Raw genomic sequence first — 18807 nt, 5'->3', positions numbered from 1 at the left:
GTTTTCATTGTCATTTGTTTCTAGGTATTTTTTGATTTCCTCTTTGGTTTCTTCAGTGATCTCTTGGTTATTAAGCAGTGCATTATTTAGCCTCCATGTGTTTGTATTTTTTACAGATTTTTTTTCCTGTAATTGATATCTACTCTTATAGCATTGTGGTCGGAAAAGACACTTGGTATGATTTCAATTTTCTTAAATTTACCAAGGCTTGATTTGTGACCCAAGATATGATCTATCCTGGAGAATGTTCCATGAGCACTTGAGAAGAAAGTGTATTCTGTTGTTTATGGATGGAACTGTCCTATAAATATCAATTAAGTCCATCTTGTTTAATGTATCATTTAAAGTGTGCGTGTCCTTATTTATTTTCATTTTGAATGATCTGTCCATTGGTGAAAGTGGGGTGTTAACATCCCCTACTATGATTGTGTTACTCTCAATTTCCCCTTTTATGGCTGTTAGTATTTGCCTTATGTATTGAGGTGCTCCTATGTTGGGTGCATAAATATTTACAATTGTTATATCTTCTTCTTGAATTGATCCCTTGATCATTATATAGTGTCCTTGTCTCTTGTAATATTCTTTGTTTTAAAGTCTATTTTGTGTGATATGAGAATTGCTACTCCAGCTTTCTTTTGATTTCCATTTGCATGGAATATCTTTTTCCATCCCCTCACTTTCAGTCTGTATGTGTCCCTAGGTGTGAAGTGGGTCTCTTGTAGACAGCATATATACGGGTCTTGTTTTTGTATCCATTCAGCCAGTCTATGTCTTTTGGTGGGAGCATTGAATCCATTTACATTTAAGGTAATTATCGATATGTATGTTCCTATTACCATTTTCTTAATGGTTTGGGGTTTGTTATTGTAGACCTTTTCCTTCTCTTGTGTTCCTGCCTAGAGAAGTTCCTTTAGCATTTGTTGTAAAGCTGGTTTGATGGTTCTGAATTCTCTTATCTTTTGCCTGTCTGTAAAGTTTTTACTTTCTCTGTCAAATGTGAATGAGATCCTTGCTGGGTAGAGTAATCTTGGTTGTAGCTTTTTCCCCTTCATCACTTTAAATATGTCCTGGCACTCCCTTCGAGCTTGGAGAGTTTCTGCTGAAAGATCAGCTGTTAACCTTATGGGGATTCCCTTGTGTGTTATTTGTTGTTTTTCCCTTGCTGCTTTTAATATTTTTTTCTTTGTATTTAGTTTTTGATAGTTTGATTAATATGTGTCTTGGCATGTTTCTCCTTGGATTTATCCTGTATGGGACTCTCTGTACTTCCTAGACTTGATTAACGATTTCCTTTCCCATATTAGCGAAGTGTTCAACTATAATCTCTTCAAATATTTTCTCAGTCCATTTCTTTTCCTCTTCTTCTCCTGGGACCCCTATAATTCGAATGTTTTTGAGCTTAATGTTGTCCCCGAGGTCTCTGAGACTGCTCTCACTTGCTTCTATTTTTTTTTCTTTATTCTGCTCTGCAGTAGTTATTTCCACTATTTTATCTTCCAGGTCACTTATCCGTTCTTCTGCCTCACTTATTCTGCTATTGATCCCTTCTAGAGAATTTTTAATTTCATTCATTTTGTTGTTTATCACTGTTTGTTTGGTCTTTAGTTCTTCTAGATCCTTGTTAAACGTTTCTTGTATTTTCTCCATTCTATTTCCAAGATTTTGGATCATCTTTACTATCATTATTCTGAATTCTTTTTCAGGTAGACTGCCTATTTCCTCTTCATTTGTTAGGTCTGGTGGGTTTTTGCCTTGCTCCTTCATCTGCTGTGTGTTTCTCTGTCTTCTCATTTTGGTTAACTTACTGTGTTTGTGGTCTCCTTTTCACAGGCTGCAGGTTCGTAGTTCCTGTTGTTTTTGGTGTCTGCCCCCAGTGGGTAAGGTTGGTTCAGTGGGTTGTGTAGGCTTCCTGGTGGAGGGGACTGGTGCCTGTGTTTTGGTGGATGAGGCTGGATCTTGTCTTTCTGGTGGGCACGTCCACGTCTGGTGGTGTGTTTTGGGGTGTCTGTGGCCTTATTATGATTTTAGGCAGCCTCTCTGCTAATGGGTGGTGTTGTGCTCCTGTCTTGCTAGTTGTTTGGCATAGGGTGTCCAACACTGGAGCTTGCTGGTCTTTGAGTGGAGCTGGGTCTTGGCATTGAGATGGAGATCTCTGGGAGATTTTTGCCATTTGATATTATGTGGAGCTGGGAGGTCTTTTGTGGACCAGTGTCCTGAACTTGGCTCTCCCACCTCAGAGGCACAGCCCTGACACCTGGCTGGAGCACCGAGAGCCTGTCATCCACACGGTGCACAATAAAAGGGAGAAAAAGAAAGAAAGAAAGAAAGAAAGAAAGAAGAAGATAAAATAAAATAAAATAAAGTTATTAAAATAAAAAATTATTTAAAAAGTTTTTTTTAAGTAATTAAAAAAAAAAGAAAAAAGAAAGAAGAGAGCAACCAAACCAAAAATCAAATCCACCAATGATAACAAGCGCTAAAAAGTATACTAAAAAAACAAACAAAGAAAAAAAAAAAGGACAGACAGAACCCTAGGACAAATGGTAAAAGCAAAGCTATACAGACAAAATCACACACAGAAGCATACACATACACACTCACAAAAAGAGGAAAAGGGGAAAAAATAATATACCTTGCTCCCAAAGTCCACCTCCTCAATTTGGGATGATTCGTTGTCTGTTCAGGTATTCCACAGATGCAGGTACATCAAGTTGATTGTGGAGCTTTAATCCGCTGCTCCTGAGGCTGCTGGGAGAGATTTCCCTTTCTCTTCTTTGTTAGCACAGCTCCCAGGGTTCAGCTTTAGATTTGGACCCGCCTCTGTGTGTAGGTCACCTGAGGGCGTCTGTTCTTCACTCAGACAGGACGGCGTTAAAGGAGCAGCTGCTTTGGGGGCTCTGGCTCACTCAGGTCAGAGGAAGGGGGGGTACGGATGCGGGGCAAGCCTGTGGCGGCAGATGCTGGCGTGACGTTACAGCGGCCTGAGGCACGCCGTGCCTTCTCCCGGGGAAGTTGTCCCTGGATCACGGGACCCTGGCAGTGGCGGGCTGCACAGGCTCCCGGGAGGGGCGGTGTGGATAGTGACCTGTGCTCGCACACAGGCTTCTTGGTGGTGGCAGCAGCAGCCTTAGCGTCTCATGTCCATCTCTGGGGTCCGCGCTGATAGCCGCGGCTCGTGCCCGTCTCTGGAGCTCGTTTAGGTGACGCTCTGAATCCCCTCTCCTCACGCACCAGGAAACAAAGAGGCAAGAAAAAGTCTCTTGCCTCTTCGGCAGCTCCAGAGCTTTTCCCGGACTCCCTCCCGGCTGGCTGTGGTGCACTAACCCCTTCAGGCTGTGTTCACGCCGCCAACCCCAGTCCTCTCCCTGCGATCCGACCAAAGCCCGAGCCTCAGCTCCCAGCCCCCGCCCGCCCCGGCGGCTGAGCAGCCAAGCCTCTCAGGCTGGTGAGTGCTGCTCGGCGCCGAGCCTCCGTGCGGGAATCTCTCTGCTTTGCCCTCCGCACCCCTGTAGCTGCGCTCTCCTCCGTGGCTCCGACGCTTCCCCCTCCGCCACCCGCAGTCTCCGCCCGCAAAGGGGCTTCCTAGTGTGTGGAAACCTTTCCTCCTTCACAGCTCCCTCCCACTGGCACAGGTCCTGTCCCTATTCTTTTGTCTCTGTTTTTTCTTTTTTCTTTTGCCCTACCCAGGTACGTGGGGAGTTTCTTGCCTTTTTGGAGGTCTGATGTCTTTTGCCAGTGTTCAGTAGGTGTTCTGTAGGAGTTGTTTCACATGTAGATGTGTTTCTGATGTATTTGTGGGGAGGAAAGTGATCTCCACGTCTTACTCTTCTGCCATCTTGAAGCTCCCCTTCAAGCAAATATTTTTTGTAGAAGGTTTCTGCTGGTCTCGTGAAGGTTACTGCTGGTCATGAGGAACAGATGTCACCATGAAGGATTTTAGTGTTTTTCTAGATATGAGGAGATACAAGAATTGGGCTCTTAAAATCGACTCCTGAAAATATCTGTCTGAAGACCTGTTCTGCCAGTTTTTCCCAGAGCACAGAGTACCTCATTTCAGCTCTCCATCCTGAACACCTTTCAGGGAGGTGCTGAAAGTCAGCAGCTGCAGCAGCACATGATTTAATCCTTGTAGAGGTAGCTGGCAAGTGCCAGTGGCGAGTGGCAATTAGTTGACAAGAGTCATGTTGAATCCTGTGGTTTGGTGACTTTTTTGAGTGAAATCAGTACAGGCAATGTGAAGCTTTTAAGAAAAAGACTTGATGTGATTGGAAGAAATTTAAAAAGAAAGAAAGAAGTTGGACATGTGAAATCATGTCAGTGATTGAATTAACTAGTGAATGGTATTGTAAAAGAAAACAAGAGATTGAGAAATAAATTATTTCTGTTTCTGGGACTTTAAAGAATGTCCCCAGGACAAAATCAATTTAAAAAGTGTTTTGTTTTTGTTTTTTCTTAAAAGGAAGGAAATGGCCCACAGGGGAGAGGCTTAGCAATGCTTCAACTAATCTGAGTTGAGTATCTGTCAAACTGAGAATCAGTTATACTCTTTCAAAAGTGTGTGTTTGTTAATCATGGGAAATTTTAATTCCTGGCAATATTCCCTCAAGTTGTCTCAAGTTTATAAAAGCCTCTTGCTTTTTGTGGGATCATTAGTTTCTTAAGAAAAATAAAAAGTAGTGGGCTTCCCTGGTGGCGCAGTTGTTGAGAATCTGCCTGCCAATGCAGGGGATATGGGTTTGAGCCCTGGTCTGGGAGGATCCCACATGCCGCGGAGCAACTGGGCCCGTGAGCCACAACTACTGAGCCTGCGCGTCTGGAGCCTGTGCTCTGCAATGGGAGAGGCCGCGATAGTGAGAGGCCTGCGCACCGCGATGATGAGTGGCTCCCGCTTGCCACAACTAGAGAAAGCCCTCGCACAGAAACGAAGACCCAACACAGCCAAAAAATAATAATAATAATAATTTTTTTAAAAAAGTAGTAATGGAACAAAACTGACTTTGGGAATTTAAAATACAAACTTCTGGTTCTAATTGCCTTTGCCTTATATGGAGATTTAACAAAATCATTAATATCAATCAGAAATTCATCTTTTTTTGGAAGTTGTGGACAAGCAGCTTTTACACAGGGTAGCCTGAACCAAACATGAAAATGCTCTTCTTCCTTATAAAAGAGTCTATGAAAATTAACAACGAACTTTTACATAAAATGAAAGTAACTTTTCTGCTGGGTGCTTCTTAATACTCCAGTGATGTCAGAGTGTTGGCCTTTTCTTTGCAGGTGTTATTTGGTTGGAAGTTAATTTGTTTAAACGCATTATTTTTCCTCTTAGGGATCTAATGTCTTCTAAAAACTACCCAACAGTGATAGTCTTGCAAAATGATTCAATAAACTATTTCATAAAATGTTGCTATCTTCCATTGTCTTAAATCTAATCAGTTCTGTGAACTGAGGGCCCCGTGTGTGACCCTGCATGATTCATTACCCAAAACTCTCCAGGGTATTTTAAAGTTGATTTATCTCAGGAGCAGCTGAGAGCTTATTGAGTAATTCACATTTTTCCAGAGAAGTTGACTTAAAATATCCAGTGCAACCTGCCAAGCTCTGCTTTTGTTTATAAATCTGCTTCCTGGTGACATCATACAGGATGGTCCCTCCCTGGAAGCCTTGAATTTTGCTGCTCTTCTCAGATGCTGCATTCTAAACCCAGCACAATCTCATTGTAACCCTTTCCTTACCTGATTACTCTAGCTTAAGAGGAAATGCCCAACCATTTCCGGTATTCTCTCAACGAAAATTTTTTTTTTTTTTTTAGATTCTGACCTCACTCTTAATTAACAACCTCACTCTTAATATAAATTCAACTACTTGTGATTTTATTTTTCAGTATGGATATTGTCTTCTTGATGTTTTCTTAAAGAGTTATTCAGAGTAGATTATGACCAACTTAAGAACCTAAATGGATATAAATGCGACATGACTGTTGTAAAAAGGAACACATCTTTAAGGCACTGAAGAACCTCAAAATGCTGTCAACACTTTGAGCTTCATAACTGAATGATTTATTTGCAACTAATTATCTCTTGTCGTGGGGAAGAATCATGTCTTTAAGCAAAGCCGCATTCTAGATAGCAAAATAAATATCAATTTCGCCACTGAAAATTGTTTCTGCTACCTGGAAAGCTAGTTGGTTCATACTTAAATGAGCACATTTTTCATAATAAGAGACCAAGCAGTCAGCTTGGGATTCCTGGGGACCCACAAGTGGGTCTGCGGTTAGCATGTTCACGTCAACATGGGAAATTTGGCTTATTCTCCGTAGAAACTTCTCAGATTTTGTGAAAGAAATTAGGAGAGTTTTCTTAAAAACGATTTTATAGACTTAGAATCGTCTTTCTTTCTTTCTTTTTTTTTTTTGAGTCTTACTTTTATTTTTTATTTTATTTTTTTAACATCTTTATTGGAGTATAATTGCTTTACAATGTTGCATTAGTTTCTGCTGTATAACACAGTGAATCAGCTATATGTATACATATATCCCCATATCTCCTCCCTCTTGCGTCTCCCTCCCACCCTCCCTATCCCACCCCTCTAGGTGGTCACAAAGCACTGAGCTGATCTCCCCGTGTGATGAATTTGCTTCCCACTAGTTATCTGTTTTACATTTGGTAGTGTATATATGTCAATGCTACTCTCTCACTTTGGTCAAACTATTTAATTCTGATAAAGTTTCAAAACTAAAAGTAAACTGAACTTATATCTGATGACATAATTTTGGAAATTCGTGATTGCTTTGCTGCCTTATTTATTTACTATCTTAAAAAGTGGGTTTTTTCTCCCACTATAAAAATAAAACATCTTCATTGTAATTGCATTTAGAAAATTCTTTTGGAAAAAGATTATTGTTCTGGTTTTTCACTACAAAAGACAGTGGGTTTTTTTTCTCACGATAAAAGTAAACATGCTCAATAAATATATTTGCACATTATTTATGTGTGTCTCTGGTTGTTTTCTTAGAGTGCCACCTTAATTATCTTTGTGAGAAAGTCCTCAAGGATCGGCCATTAATTCAGATACCTTTCCCTCAATTGATATGTTCCTTTAAGTGGTCTGAAAATACTTAAGGATCTTAGCCATATGTGAGGAAACTGATCCTCTGTTCTGATTCTTAAGTCCCAATTCTATGTGGCCAAAGGATTAAAAATAACTTTCTTTCCAAAGCATTTCCTACTCAATTGTCTCCCTCCCCGAAGGCATGGAAACAGGAAGTGAGAGGTAGTTGCTGTCCATACCGTGAAAGGAAAGGAATGAAGCTGATGAACGAATTTTGATAGCTAGATATCAATAGAACAGATGTTCTCTTGACCATATTTCCTGGGGACACAGTGGGAATCAAAGGCAAACTGGTAACATTTTTATTCATTATGTTTTAAAGAAAGTTTCCAAGCCTCGCATACCTGATACCATTAATCTACCTTCAAGCACACTGTATTACTTAAGGTGGATTAGAATTCATGCATTGTTTTGTGTGACAGGAGGCAAGTACTGAGTAAAAGTAATATCAGGCCCTTCTTAGGAATAAGGCATGGAGGCATTTAAATCACTCTGTCATGTCAAAATAAAGTTCAATGGCAGAATCTAGACTGGATCTTGATTCATACAAGATATTTAATAAATATTTGTAGAATCAGAGGCCTTCCAGAAGAAACTCTTACCCAGACAGGAAAGCTCTTCTGAGTAAGAACCTAGAGTGAGAGTGGTCATACAACAGAAGTAAAGACTGGCTTAAAGAACTGGAGTACATTAAACTTGTTCATTAAACAAATTTGGTTGATTACCTACAGAGTGTCAAGCACTGTGTCAGATGTGGAAGACACAGTGGGAACACATGAGAGAAATAACGAAAAGGCCTTAGTTTAAAAAATTAATGGGAAAAAATTGGGATAATAAATGTGTTATTGGTTTCGGCAAATCAAATACTTTTGAGCAAATGGTGTATTATTTGACAAACCTGAGACTCTTCTCACTGAATCTGAAATTAGGAAAGCATAAAAGCAGACAGAATTACTAGGAAACCAAAGCTGTCTGGGTATATTCCTTTAAGTATAACCCTGTGTTGGAAAGTTGGTTTTGGGGACCCACATGTTTGGATAACCGACTTGCACCGTTTCCCTCCAAATTCTAACCAAATCGAGGAAAACTAGATTTCATATGGAATAGTTTCACTTTTTAAAGGAAACGTTGCAAAAATATTAAACTATATCATTCTATTTTTCTGAAGAAGCCCAGGCACTGTCTTTCTATCTGACCACATAAGTCAAAATTTATGGAAGTATAATTATTGCCTTTGCTGCAAAAACCAGAAATAGAGACTTAAGAAGAAATGTCCATATTTCAATGTCTTGAGCATTTTGGTGCTATAATAATTGTTCCCTTTTAAAATGCTCATTTAGACATATCTTCAATAGTGTTACTGTAACAGCAAAGTCTCTTTGAGGCAAAGGAAAGATTTTTAATGACAAAAGAAAAATACTGTTTACTCTGAGGTTGAATTTCGGAGCCCATGTGAAGGAAGGCTTAGCAAAGGGGTAGGTAGGTGAGACTGAATGCTCACAGGAAGCTAACTTTGTATGCTGGATTTGATTCTATTAGGACTATCTTTTTTTTTTTTTTTTGAAACATCTTTATTGGAGTATAATTGCTTTACAATGGTGTGTTAGTTTCTGCTTTATAACAAAGTGAATCAGATATATATATACATATATCAGCATATCTCCTCCCTCTTCCGTCTCCCTCCCACCCTCCCTATCCCACCCCTCTGGGTGGTCACAAAGCACCGAGTTGATCTCCCTGTGCTATGCAGCTGCTTCCCACTAGGTATCTATTTTACATTTGGTAGTGTATATATGTCCATGCCACTCTCTCACTTTGTCCCAGCTTACCCTTCCCCCTCCCTGGGTCCTCAAGTCCATTCTCTAGGTTCACGTCTTTATTCCTGTCCTGCCCCTAGGTTCTTCAGAACCATTTTTATTTATTTATTTTTAGATTCCATATATATGTGTTAGCATACGGTATTTGTTTTTCTCTTTCTGACTTACTTCATTCTGTATGACAGACTCTAGGTCCATCCACCTCACTACAAATAACTCAATTTTGTTTCTTTTATGGCTGAGTAATATTCCATTATATATATGTGCCACATCTTCTTTATCCATTCATCTCTCGATGGACACTTAGGTTGCTTCCATGTCCTGGCTATTGTAAATAGTGCTGCAATGAACATTGTGGTACATGACTCCTTTTGAATTATGGTTTTCTCAGGGTATATGCCCAGTAGTGGGATTGCTGGGTCACATGGTAGTTCTATTTTTAGTTTTTAAAGGAACCTCCATACTGTTCTCCATAGTGGCTGTATCAATTTACATTCCCACCAACAGTGCAACAGGGTTCCCTTTCCTCCACACCCTCTCCAGCATTTATTGTTTGTAGATTTTTTGATGATGGCCATTCTGACTGGTGTGAGGTGATACCTCATTGTAGTTTTGATTTGCATTTCTCTAATGATTAGTGATGTTGAGCATCCTTTCATGTGTTTGTTGGCAATCTGTATATCTTCTTTGGAGAAATGTCTATTTAGGTCTTCTGCCCATTTTTGGATTGAGTTGTTTGCTTTTTTGATATTGAGCTGCATGAGCTGCTGGTAAATTTTGGAGATTAATCCTTTGTCAGTTGCTTTATTTGCAAATATTTTCTCCCATTCTGAGTGTTGTCGTTTCGTCTTGTTTATGGTTTCCTTTGCTGTGCAAAAGCTTTTAAGTTTCATTAGGTCCCATTTGTTTATTTTTATTTTTATTTCCATTTTCCTAGGAGGTGGGTCAAAAAGGATCTTGCTGTGATTTATGTCATACAGTGTTCTGCCTATGTTTTCCTCTAAGAGTTTTATAGTGTCTGGCCTTACATTTAGGTCTTTAATCCATTTTGAGTTTATTTTTGTGTATGACGTTAGGGAGTGTTCTAATTTCATTCTTTTACATGTAGCTGTCCAGTTTTCCCAGCAGGAGAAGAATTTTTAAAACTACAACTGGAGGACAGCTGATGACTAGAAATGAAAAGTCCTGAGCATCCAGGAATTTAGCAAATGGCTGCTGACTGAAGTTTTCTTGGTTTTAAGATACCACCAAGCTCCAGTTTAGTTATCTCTGCATTGGAGATGACAAATTTATGGGTATGTTTTGGATTAGTTAAAATACAAAGCTGATTATTTTATATTTTACATTAACAAAACTCAGAGAAATTTTATTTTGCCTTTTTAACCCCTATGTCAGCTTGGGTGTCCCTATAAACTTAGTTAAATTATGATTGATTATATCCCTAATTTAAGTTTCTGGGTAAGATTATTGAGAATTTCCAGGTGGCCAGTGATTGGCTTAGATCTGAAGTTTCTGAACAAATCAGTACATGGCATACCTCAGGCCACAGAGGTTGATTCGGACGTTGATATATAACTTAACCCAGGCTGATGAGATGTAAGGAAAATTTTGCTGAGGGTTTCCAGAAAAGAAGTTTCATCGATCTTGGAAGAGAGCTTCAGAGAGAGCCAGCTCTCCTCATCCGAAGATTGCCATAAATGTATGTGAGCAAGATATTATTATCCCATTTTACAGATAAGGAAACTGAGGCTCAGTAGAGTATGTATCTTGCCCACTGTCCCACGGCTAATAATTAGCAGTGCTGAGATTCAAACCCAGGTCAGTCTGCCTCTGAAGCCCATGCTCTTAAGCACCATCTGATAGCAACAGATAGTTCCCAGGTGATATTGATGTTGCTGGTTGGGCGACCACAGTTTAAGGACCACTGTTTATAAAAGTCAACAGCTGACAGTTGTAAATAGCCCAATAGTGGAAACAGGTAGAGATTTGCAAGCCAGTTTCACAAATGTTATTTATAGTATAATCAAGATTTCCATACCCAAAGAATTGTTGCTGTGTTATCAATACAATGCATTGAATATAACTATAGGCGAAAATTATGCTGACCACAAGATTCTCTGCCAAAATATTTATCTAGAAATTCATAAGCTGGCTACAAAGCTAAAGAGGCATGTCTCCTACATGATGAAAACAGTCCATTAGGGATGTATAACTGAGCAAGCTGTATGAAGAAGGATCTGAGAGTTTCTTCTCAGTTTTGGTTTTATGCCACATCAGCCTTTTTTTCTTATTCTTAAGAACCATTAGTTACAATGCAGGCAGTGTAGGGTATAGGCAAGTGTGCTTGCCTTAGAGCCAGACTGGGGGGTGGGTGTCTGAAGTCTGACTCTCTCATTTACTAACTGGGTGACCTTTGGAAAGTTAATGCTTCTGGTCTCATTTATCCATCTGTAAAATTTGGATATTAATTCTTACTTCACAGGGTTGTTGAAAAATCAATGAGGCAAGGCTCATTTGAATAGTGTCTGCCATGTACTAAGTACCCAGTAAGTGCCAGCTATTATTATTTGTCCCACTGTTGAGTTAAGCTATGAGATACAGGAGAGGCTTTTGTGATTCTCCTGATGATGGTTTATACTAAAATCTCATGCTGGTGCCAGAAGATAAAATGTAATCATCAAGCTTACGGAGTGTCTATAATGTGCTGTGCTATCAGATACACAGCTCCAATAGATGTTAGCATGCCTAAACACTGGAAAGAAGACTTTGTAAAAAAAAATTCTTATTTAAATCTTCCTTTTGCCAACCCTAAGTGACCTTGTACTTTCCAAAGGGGTCTATGAACCAGACACGTACATTTAAATTAATTCCCATGGCTATCCTAGGAGGTCATTGTTGTTATTATTCTAAACATTGCAAGCTGGAGGGTAAGAGGTATAAAGTGACAAAAAATTGATAATATGTTTGAGATGAAAGCCTTCAAATTTATAAATTAAGACATGAGATGTCATTCATATTTTGGAGGGAGGGGAGTGAGAGAGTTTGATACCCAAATGCTCATTCACACATATGTTTCATTTTCCCTTAGAAGAACTTACAGGATAATAGAAATATAATGGGATAATAGAAATATCAAGTTATCATAGATAAAGTATACAACTTGTGGCTTTTAGACAACTGAAAGTATTACTGCATGGCTACTTAGTAATCATATCTGTTTATAATATGATATGATGTAATATGTAATAGACTACCCAAAAATTTGGAGGAAAGCTACCTTAAATTTAAATGAAAATTAGGGAAGAGTTTGGATGACCTTGTGATGGATTTCAAGCCTGGCGATTCCACTCTGCGAGCTTTAGCATTTTGATTCTTACTCGGCAATTTGCAGAATATAGATTATCCGTTCACCTGTTCTGGACAGGGTCTAAGCACTCTTTCCCTTCCTATGGGAAAACACCACAGATTTCCATGAGCTGTTGATTGCTATCTTGTTTTGTCTCCTTTCCTCTACCTGCCCAGATATCCTGGCCCCCACCTGCAGTTTGGGGCTATAAGGGAACATTGCTGTGAGTCACCATGCCCTAAGGCTCTTCCCATAAGGCATACCTTACTATTTAGGATCTGGAAAACCCTCTGCTGCAGGGTCTGGCCAGCCTTGGGCCTCACAAGGATGTAAATGACTCTCAGATCTGGGCTGGTGCGAAATAGCTTCTCCATCAACACTTTGCCCAAGAAGCCTGTGGCCCCAGTAATGAGAATGGACTTGCCACCATAGAAATCTGCAATCATGGACATGGCTCTTCCCTTTGTCTTTTATAGCTTCGGAAAGAGGTTCCTGAAAAGAAAGAGAAATAACAAAAGATTACATTCTCAGAAGTGCTAAAATGCAGTCATTTAAAATGTTGCTGGTATTTCCAGGAGCTTTGAATGCAGGAAAAGATCAGACAGAGTGATAGCATCATGGTTTATTGGCAACACAATTCATTTCAATCAATATTTACTGAGATTATTCTCCAAGCTAGACGTTATGCCAGGAACTGTGGACAAGAAATGAGTAAGACATGGTTCCTGCTCTCAAGGAATTGCTTGTAGTCTGATGGAGGAGACAGATACCTAGAGACCATGAAATATAATATGGTAATGCTAAAACCAAAGAAAGCAGAGAGGAAGGGGGCATAGCAGGATCTGGAAATTTCAGGAAGGCCCCTATAGGTGGTGACACCTGCGGTCAAACTTGAAAAGAGATAAGGGCTGGGGTAAGGGCGTTCCGGGCCAAAGAAAGATCAAAAGCAAAGGTCCAACGTGTGGTGTGGGATGCTGTATGGGGGAATAATACAAAGAATTCAGTGTTATGAGAATGTAAATGATGTTAGGAATAGCCCCAAACCTGTGAAACCAAAGATTAGAACGGGATCAAATTTTAAAAATTATGATGTAATTAGTATTTCAGTTGCAGTTTTATTCAGAGAAAATCATTTCCAAGAGCAAATCTGGTAGTGGGAAGCCAGATGCAGCGCTTGGATGCTGTGCCTTCCAAGAAAAAACACCCCATGCAAACTGAAGTGTTTTGTCTTTAAGCCTGGCCTCAAGATTGTTGATTGGAAGCCGCGGAGCTTTGAAGTATGCAAGGCCATAGTGTGGGAGCAGACTTTCCTTTCTGTCACTGACTTTGCTGCCTGCAGCAAGTCTTCAGCTGTATGTGTGGATGGGATTTGGGTGGATCTTGCAGAACACAGCTCCAGGGACCGGCCCTGACATCAGAGCTTGAAAGAAGAACAACAACAACAACAAAAAAAACAAGTGAAAAAGCCGACACCCTGTCTTTTTCACTCCAGTCAAGTCAACTCCAGTGACTCCTTAATGAAAAATGATTTTTCAAAGTCCTGATGTATAAATTAATTATAATTTATAGTTTAAAATTATAGTCATAATTTATACTTTGAGTATCTTGAGGCTACATTCTTGGGCAGAACTCTTTGCCTTTGGAGGATTCATTCATTCATGGATTTACTCAACAAATAATTCTGTGCACTTGCCATGCCAGACTCTATGCTAAGTTCTGAAGGTAAACGGTTGAATAAGGCAAACAGATCCTTGCTGTCACTCTAGCAGAGGAGGCCAGTGATACACACATAAGTAAATACATAAACAAGTTAATTACAACTGTTACAAATGTAAATAAAACAGGGATCAACGACACAAATCACAATTATCAGTGCTATACACTAGGAAGTACTATGGGTTTCAAATGTTTGCTATATTCATTGGTTGTTTAAATCCCTTTTATCAAAGGTTGATGTGAGAAATATTAGTTTGAAGAACACATTTGGACCTTGTGCAAAAGAGCAATGAAAGATATTTTTTGTCATGTTACATAATGTTACTGACATTACAATCTATCTAATGATTTTCTCAAGAATTTAGCACTTGGGAAAAGTATTGATTATTTTTGCTTTGCCTGCCTTAAAGCTCAGAAAAGTGGTGTCACCAAGTTTGGAAGGCAGTACAGTATCCTAGTTTAGCACTCAGATTCTAAGCAAGACTGAAATCAAATACCAGTTCTACCACTTACTAGGTCTGTAATCTCAGGCAAATTATTAATCTTTCAATGCTGCAGTTTGTTCATCAGTAAAATGGGGATAACTAAAGTATCCACTTAATAGTGCTGTGGTAAGGATTATGTGAGTGAATACATGCAAAACCCTTAAAAATATAACTTACCTATAGTATTGGCTATTCATATGGTCACTGGTTCCACATTTTTCATCTTAATGGTTTCTGGCTTTCTCTTTTGACAGTTATTTTTTTTTTAAATAAATTTGTTTATTTATTTATTTATTTTTGGCTGTGTTGGGTCTTTGTTGCTGCACGTGGGCTTTATTTTAAATGTCCTGTCTTATGCATTTTATATATCCTCTTTTGGAAATATGAGGAGATGATTTATAACTGTCATCAAGTCAAATAAAATGTTTTCCCCAAATGCAGCTCTACTCGATGGTAAATCTTTCCAACGTCTTTATATATAAAAATGTTTAGGCCCCATACTCCTTTAATAGAATATTAGGCATAAATGAGCATGGTTAGCAGGAAAATACAGATGGGAAACTGAGTTTGGATAGGGTGACTTCCCAACCTCATTGGTTCTGAAGATGTCAGATGCTTGTTTTGGAATAACATATGCTTTCCTGGAGTTATATTTTCTAGAACTGCAAAGATACTCTTCAGATTTTTTGGTCCCAGACAATTTTGCAATGTGTGATGAAAAATTTTAGAGAGAGCAGGTTACATATCTCTAATGAGCCAATTTCTTGTGGGACAAAGGAAGGCTTAACGTGTCCCCAAAGAATGGAATGTGCCTGCTCTGTCCGGAGTCCAAGTATTTCTCAAACACAACAGAAATGAGCACAGTACAATGAGTGCTCTGAGAGGAAAGCAAAACATACGCCAGTATCTCCTGGCATTCACTACCCATTGTCAAGAGCAGGTGGCAGGGGAGTTGTGGCCAGGACTCTAATTAAGGCAAGTGACTCTGAAAAATGTCAAAGAGAAGTCCTCATCCTCAGATCAAAACATCATCAGAGATGCTTCTTCAGACTCTTGCTTCTACTCTCAAGACACGGCTTGGTTCCTGGACCCAGAAGATCCCATACGAAATTTGGCCCCGGAAAACCCATTTCATACGTTATAGATTTGCAAGGTCCAGGAATGGTTAACCTTTAATGTAATTCATTAAAACAATTAAATTGTTTCAAAAATTAAAATAATTTTACACTCAGTAATGGAGGATATACAACTCTAGAAGGAAGAATAGGTTTAGAACAGCTGGCTGGATCATGGCTTACCTTTCATACAGTCTCAGATTACTCATGCAGAGAGCAAAGCCCAGTTTCCTACTCCTCACGCTCATAATATGGTTTGTGAGAAGCCTAAACTACTTTGACAATCTCTGAACCATCCTGTATAATGCAGGGTCTCTGAGGCTTGAAGGAAAAATGATGGGACCCGTGAGAGTCAGCCAATGTATTTGTAATGAATGTCTATGTGTGCCGGGCACTGCCCAGGCACTGGCACTAGTAGTGAACGGGCCTTACGCAGCTTAGATTCTTCCTTTCTATTCTGGAGCATCTTTTCTCCTTAAGATTGCCAGTTTTCCATGGTCATGAGTGGAATTCGATAGTGTTCACTCTCCTGTTGTTCTCTAGAAATGAGGCCGTTCTAATTTCTAGAGAACAGGTGTTTTAAAATATTTAATCACAACAGTTGTGCCAAGTCATACATTTCTTGCAGGTGTAAAGCATGTGGGAACTTTAATTCTTCTTTGGGTGGCTCCTCTGGAAAATAAAAAATTAAGATTCAAGCATTGAAGTAGACAATCCATACTTCTTGGTAGCCCTTGAGAGAAAAACATTTTTAGAAAAGAAAAAAAGGTGCTTTGACTCTCAGGAATCGTACTTTGTCAAGGTTTCTTGGTCTTGGCACTATTAACATTTTGGGATGGGTAAAGCTTTGTAGCAGGGGCTGTCCAGGGCAGTGTACGTCAGTGTTTACCAGCACTCTGACCTCTATTCACTCGATGGTAATGACATCCTTCTTTCCCCAGCAGGGTGTGACAACCCAAATGCTTCTAGACTTCGCTCAATGTGCTTTTGGGGAAAACTTGCCTCCCTTTTCAGAGAATCACTGTTTAGGACTTTTTAAAATTCTCAGTTTATAATATTCTGTCAATCCTATTAAAAAGTCAAGATTCAAAGCTTAAATATCTGTTTGTGAGGCTAAGTAGAAATATAATCCACTGTCATATCTTATTTTACCCATATTGAATCATTCATAATTAACTACGTTTACCCAAGCAAATTACACATGTGGTGAATCTTGATAGAATTCAAAGTGAAGATGCAGGAAGATTTCTCCAGATAAAGATTCCCCACTTTTTATTTAACCAAATTTCTTTTAGTCTCTGTGCTGTAAATTAGACTATGAATCCCAACTTTCATATATATAAGTCACATATCTGTTTGTCAAGTACTTAGTGAAAAAAAAGTTTTCATCAGACAGCTCTATTTTTTACTTTGGTTTCCTGAGTATATGCCAAATTATGCAGTTCAGCAATGAACTTAGATACCTTTCACTGTGGGCTTTTTATATAAAGTTTTTCTGGGAGAACTTTTAAGTTCTTGATGGAGGAATAATAACCCCCAGGGATGTTGAGGCATAGGCCTCACTAATTGAATTAGCAACGCTCCATGGTCAAGAGAAACCAATTTGGAAATCATCCCAGCTGGGGAGGGATAGTCCAGGCTGGCTTAAGAAAACAAAATTTAGCAATCACCTCGTCACATTCCTCCTAGTTTGCTTCTGCTTAGCTCCTTAGTAAGTCTTCATAAAAAACTCCAAATTTGACAGAAATGAAAATGGAGAAAGATATGACCTAAATCCATCACTTCATCGTAATTGATTAAATAGGTGTATTGACTGCCTACTGTGTGCTACACCCTGTTAGGTGTGGATAATTAATATGCAAACATCCTTGCTAAATGGTAAAGTATTATAAAAATGCATGATACTGTTATTATTGTTTATAGGTAAGTCAAACATCAGTTAGCATGTGACAATTCCAAAATAATATCAAGAGAATCAGAATCAAATGTAAATCTTGATGCTTCCTATTTCCTCTCAGTGAAGTTTAAATTGAGTCAGGTTATAAATAGAAGAATGGTTGATCGATTAACACAATGACAAAAGTAACCTAACTGAATGAGTAGGAAACCAACACACTTTTTCATGCTCTGCTTAGAATTAAAGACTATTTCTTTTAGGAGATGATATGACATAAATTATCATTTTATCAGTGTGCGGTTCTCCAGAGAAACAGAGCCAAAAGGATGAATATGTACATACACACACTACACACACACACACACACACACACACACACACACACACATACACACTTTAAGGAAATGGCTCACAAGATTGTGGAGGCTTGGTAAATGCAAAATCTGTAGGCAGGAGACTCAACGAAGAGTTGCAGTTTAAATCCAAAGGCAGTCTGCTGGCAGAATTCTTTCCTGGGGGACGTCAGGGTTTTTCCATTAGGGCTTTCAACTGACTGGATGAGGCCTACTCACATTATGCAGGATAATCTGCTTTACCCAAAGTCCACTGGTTTAAATGTTAATCTCATCCAAATTAACACCTTCACAGAAACATCCAGAATAACGTTTGACCAACTATCTGGACACTGCGGCACGGCCAAGTTGATATACAAAATGACCATCATAAATTCACCCCTTGTCAGTTGGTACCCTTATGCATCTCCTTAAACCATACTTAATGTATACATAAGGACAATAATAAGCATACTTCTGCCCAACATGTTACAACTGTCCCTCATACAACCGAAAACATACTGAACCTTTCCAGAAGAAGATGCAAAGTCTTTGGGTAATGTTTACTCTTCTCCTTGATATCTCATAACTTAAATACTCTGATGTAAAGTTAACAATACTTAAATTCTATGATATAAAATCAACACATCTGGGGCTTCCCTGGTGGCACAGTGGTTGAGAATCTGCCTGCCAATGCAGGGGACACGGGTTCGAGCCCTGGTCTGGGAAGATCCCACATGCCGCGAGGCAACTGGGCCCATGAGTCACAACTACTGAGCCTGCACGTCTGGAGCCTGTGCTCCGCAACAAGAGAGGCCGCGACAGTGAGAGGCCCGCGCACCATGATGAAGAGTGGCCCCCACTTGCCGCAACTAGAGAAAGCCCTTGCACAGAAACAAAGACCCAACACAGCCAAAAATAAATAAATAAATAAATAAAAATTAAAAAAAAAATCAACACATCTTATGTTACATAGTAAGGGGATTAGA

General features: G+C 39.3%; 1 protein-coding gene across 2 annotated transcripts in view; it reads right to left on the bottom strand.

Moving 5' to 3' along the window:
* Window positions 1–18807, bottom strand: part of FAR2 (fatty acyl-CoA reductase 2) — a 152268-nt gene that overhangs the window by 38147 nt on the left and 95314 nt on the right. Inside the window, exon 2 of one of the 2 annotated variants that reach the window (XM_068561618.1) lies at window positions 12537–12765. The exons of the other annotated variant lie outside the window; for it this stretch is intronic. Within the exon in view, the coding sequence (XP_068417719.1) occupies window positions 12537–12725 (189 nt within the window). The 5' untranslated portion in view covers window positions 12726–12765. The remainder of the gene's footprint in view (window positions 1–12536; window positions 12766–18807) is intronic. 2 annotated transcript variants of the gene reach the window in all.

The sequence above is a fragment of the Eschrichtius robustus genome, chromosome 13 (genome assembly GCF_028021215.1).
Source record: "Eschrichtius robustus isolate mEscRob2 chromosome 13, mEscRob2.pri, whole genome shotgun sequence".
Taxonomy (NCBI): domain Eukaryota; kingdom Metazoa; phylum Chordata; class Mammalia; order Artiodactyla; family Eschrichtiidae; genus Eschrichtius; species Eschrichtius robustus.
Note: the sequence above shows the minus strand (reverse complement) of the source record. Positions and strands in the feature narration are given on the sequence as shown.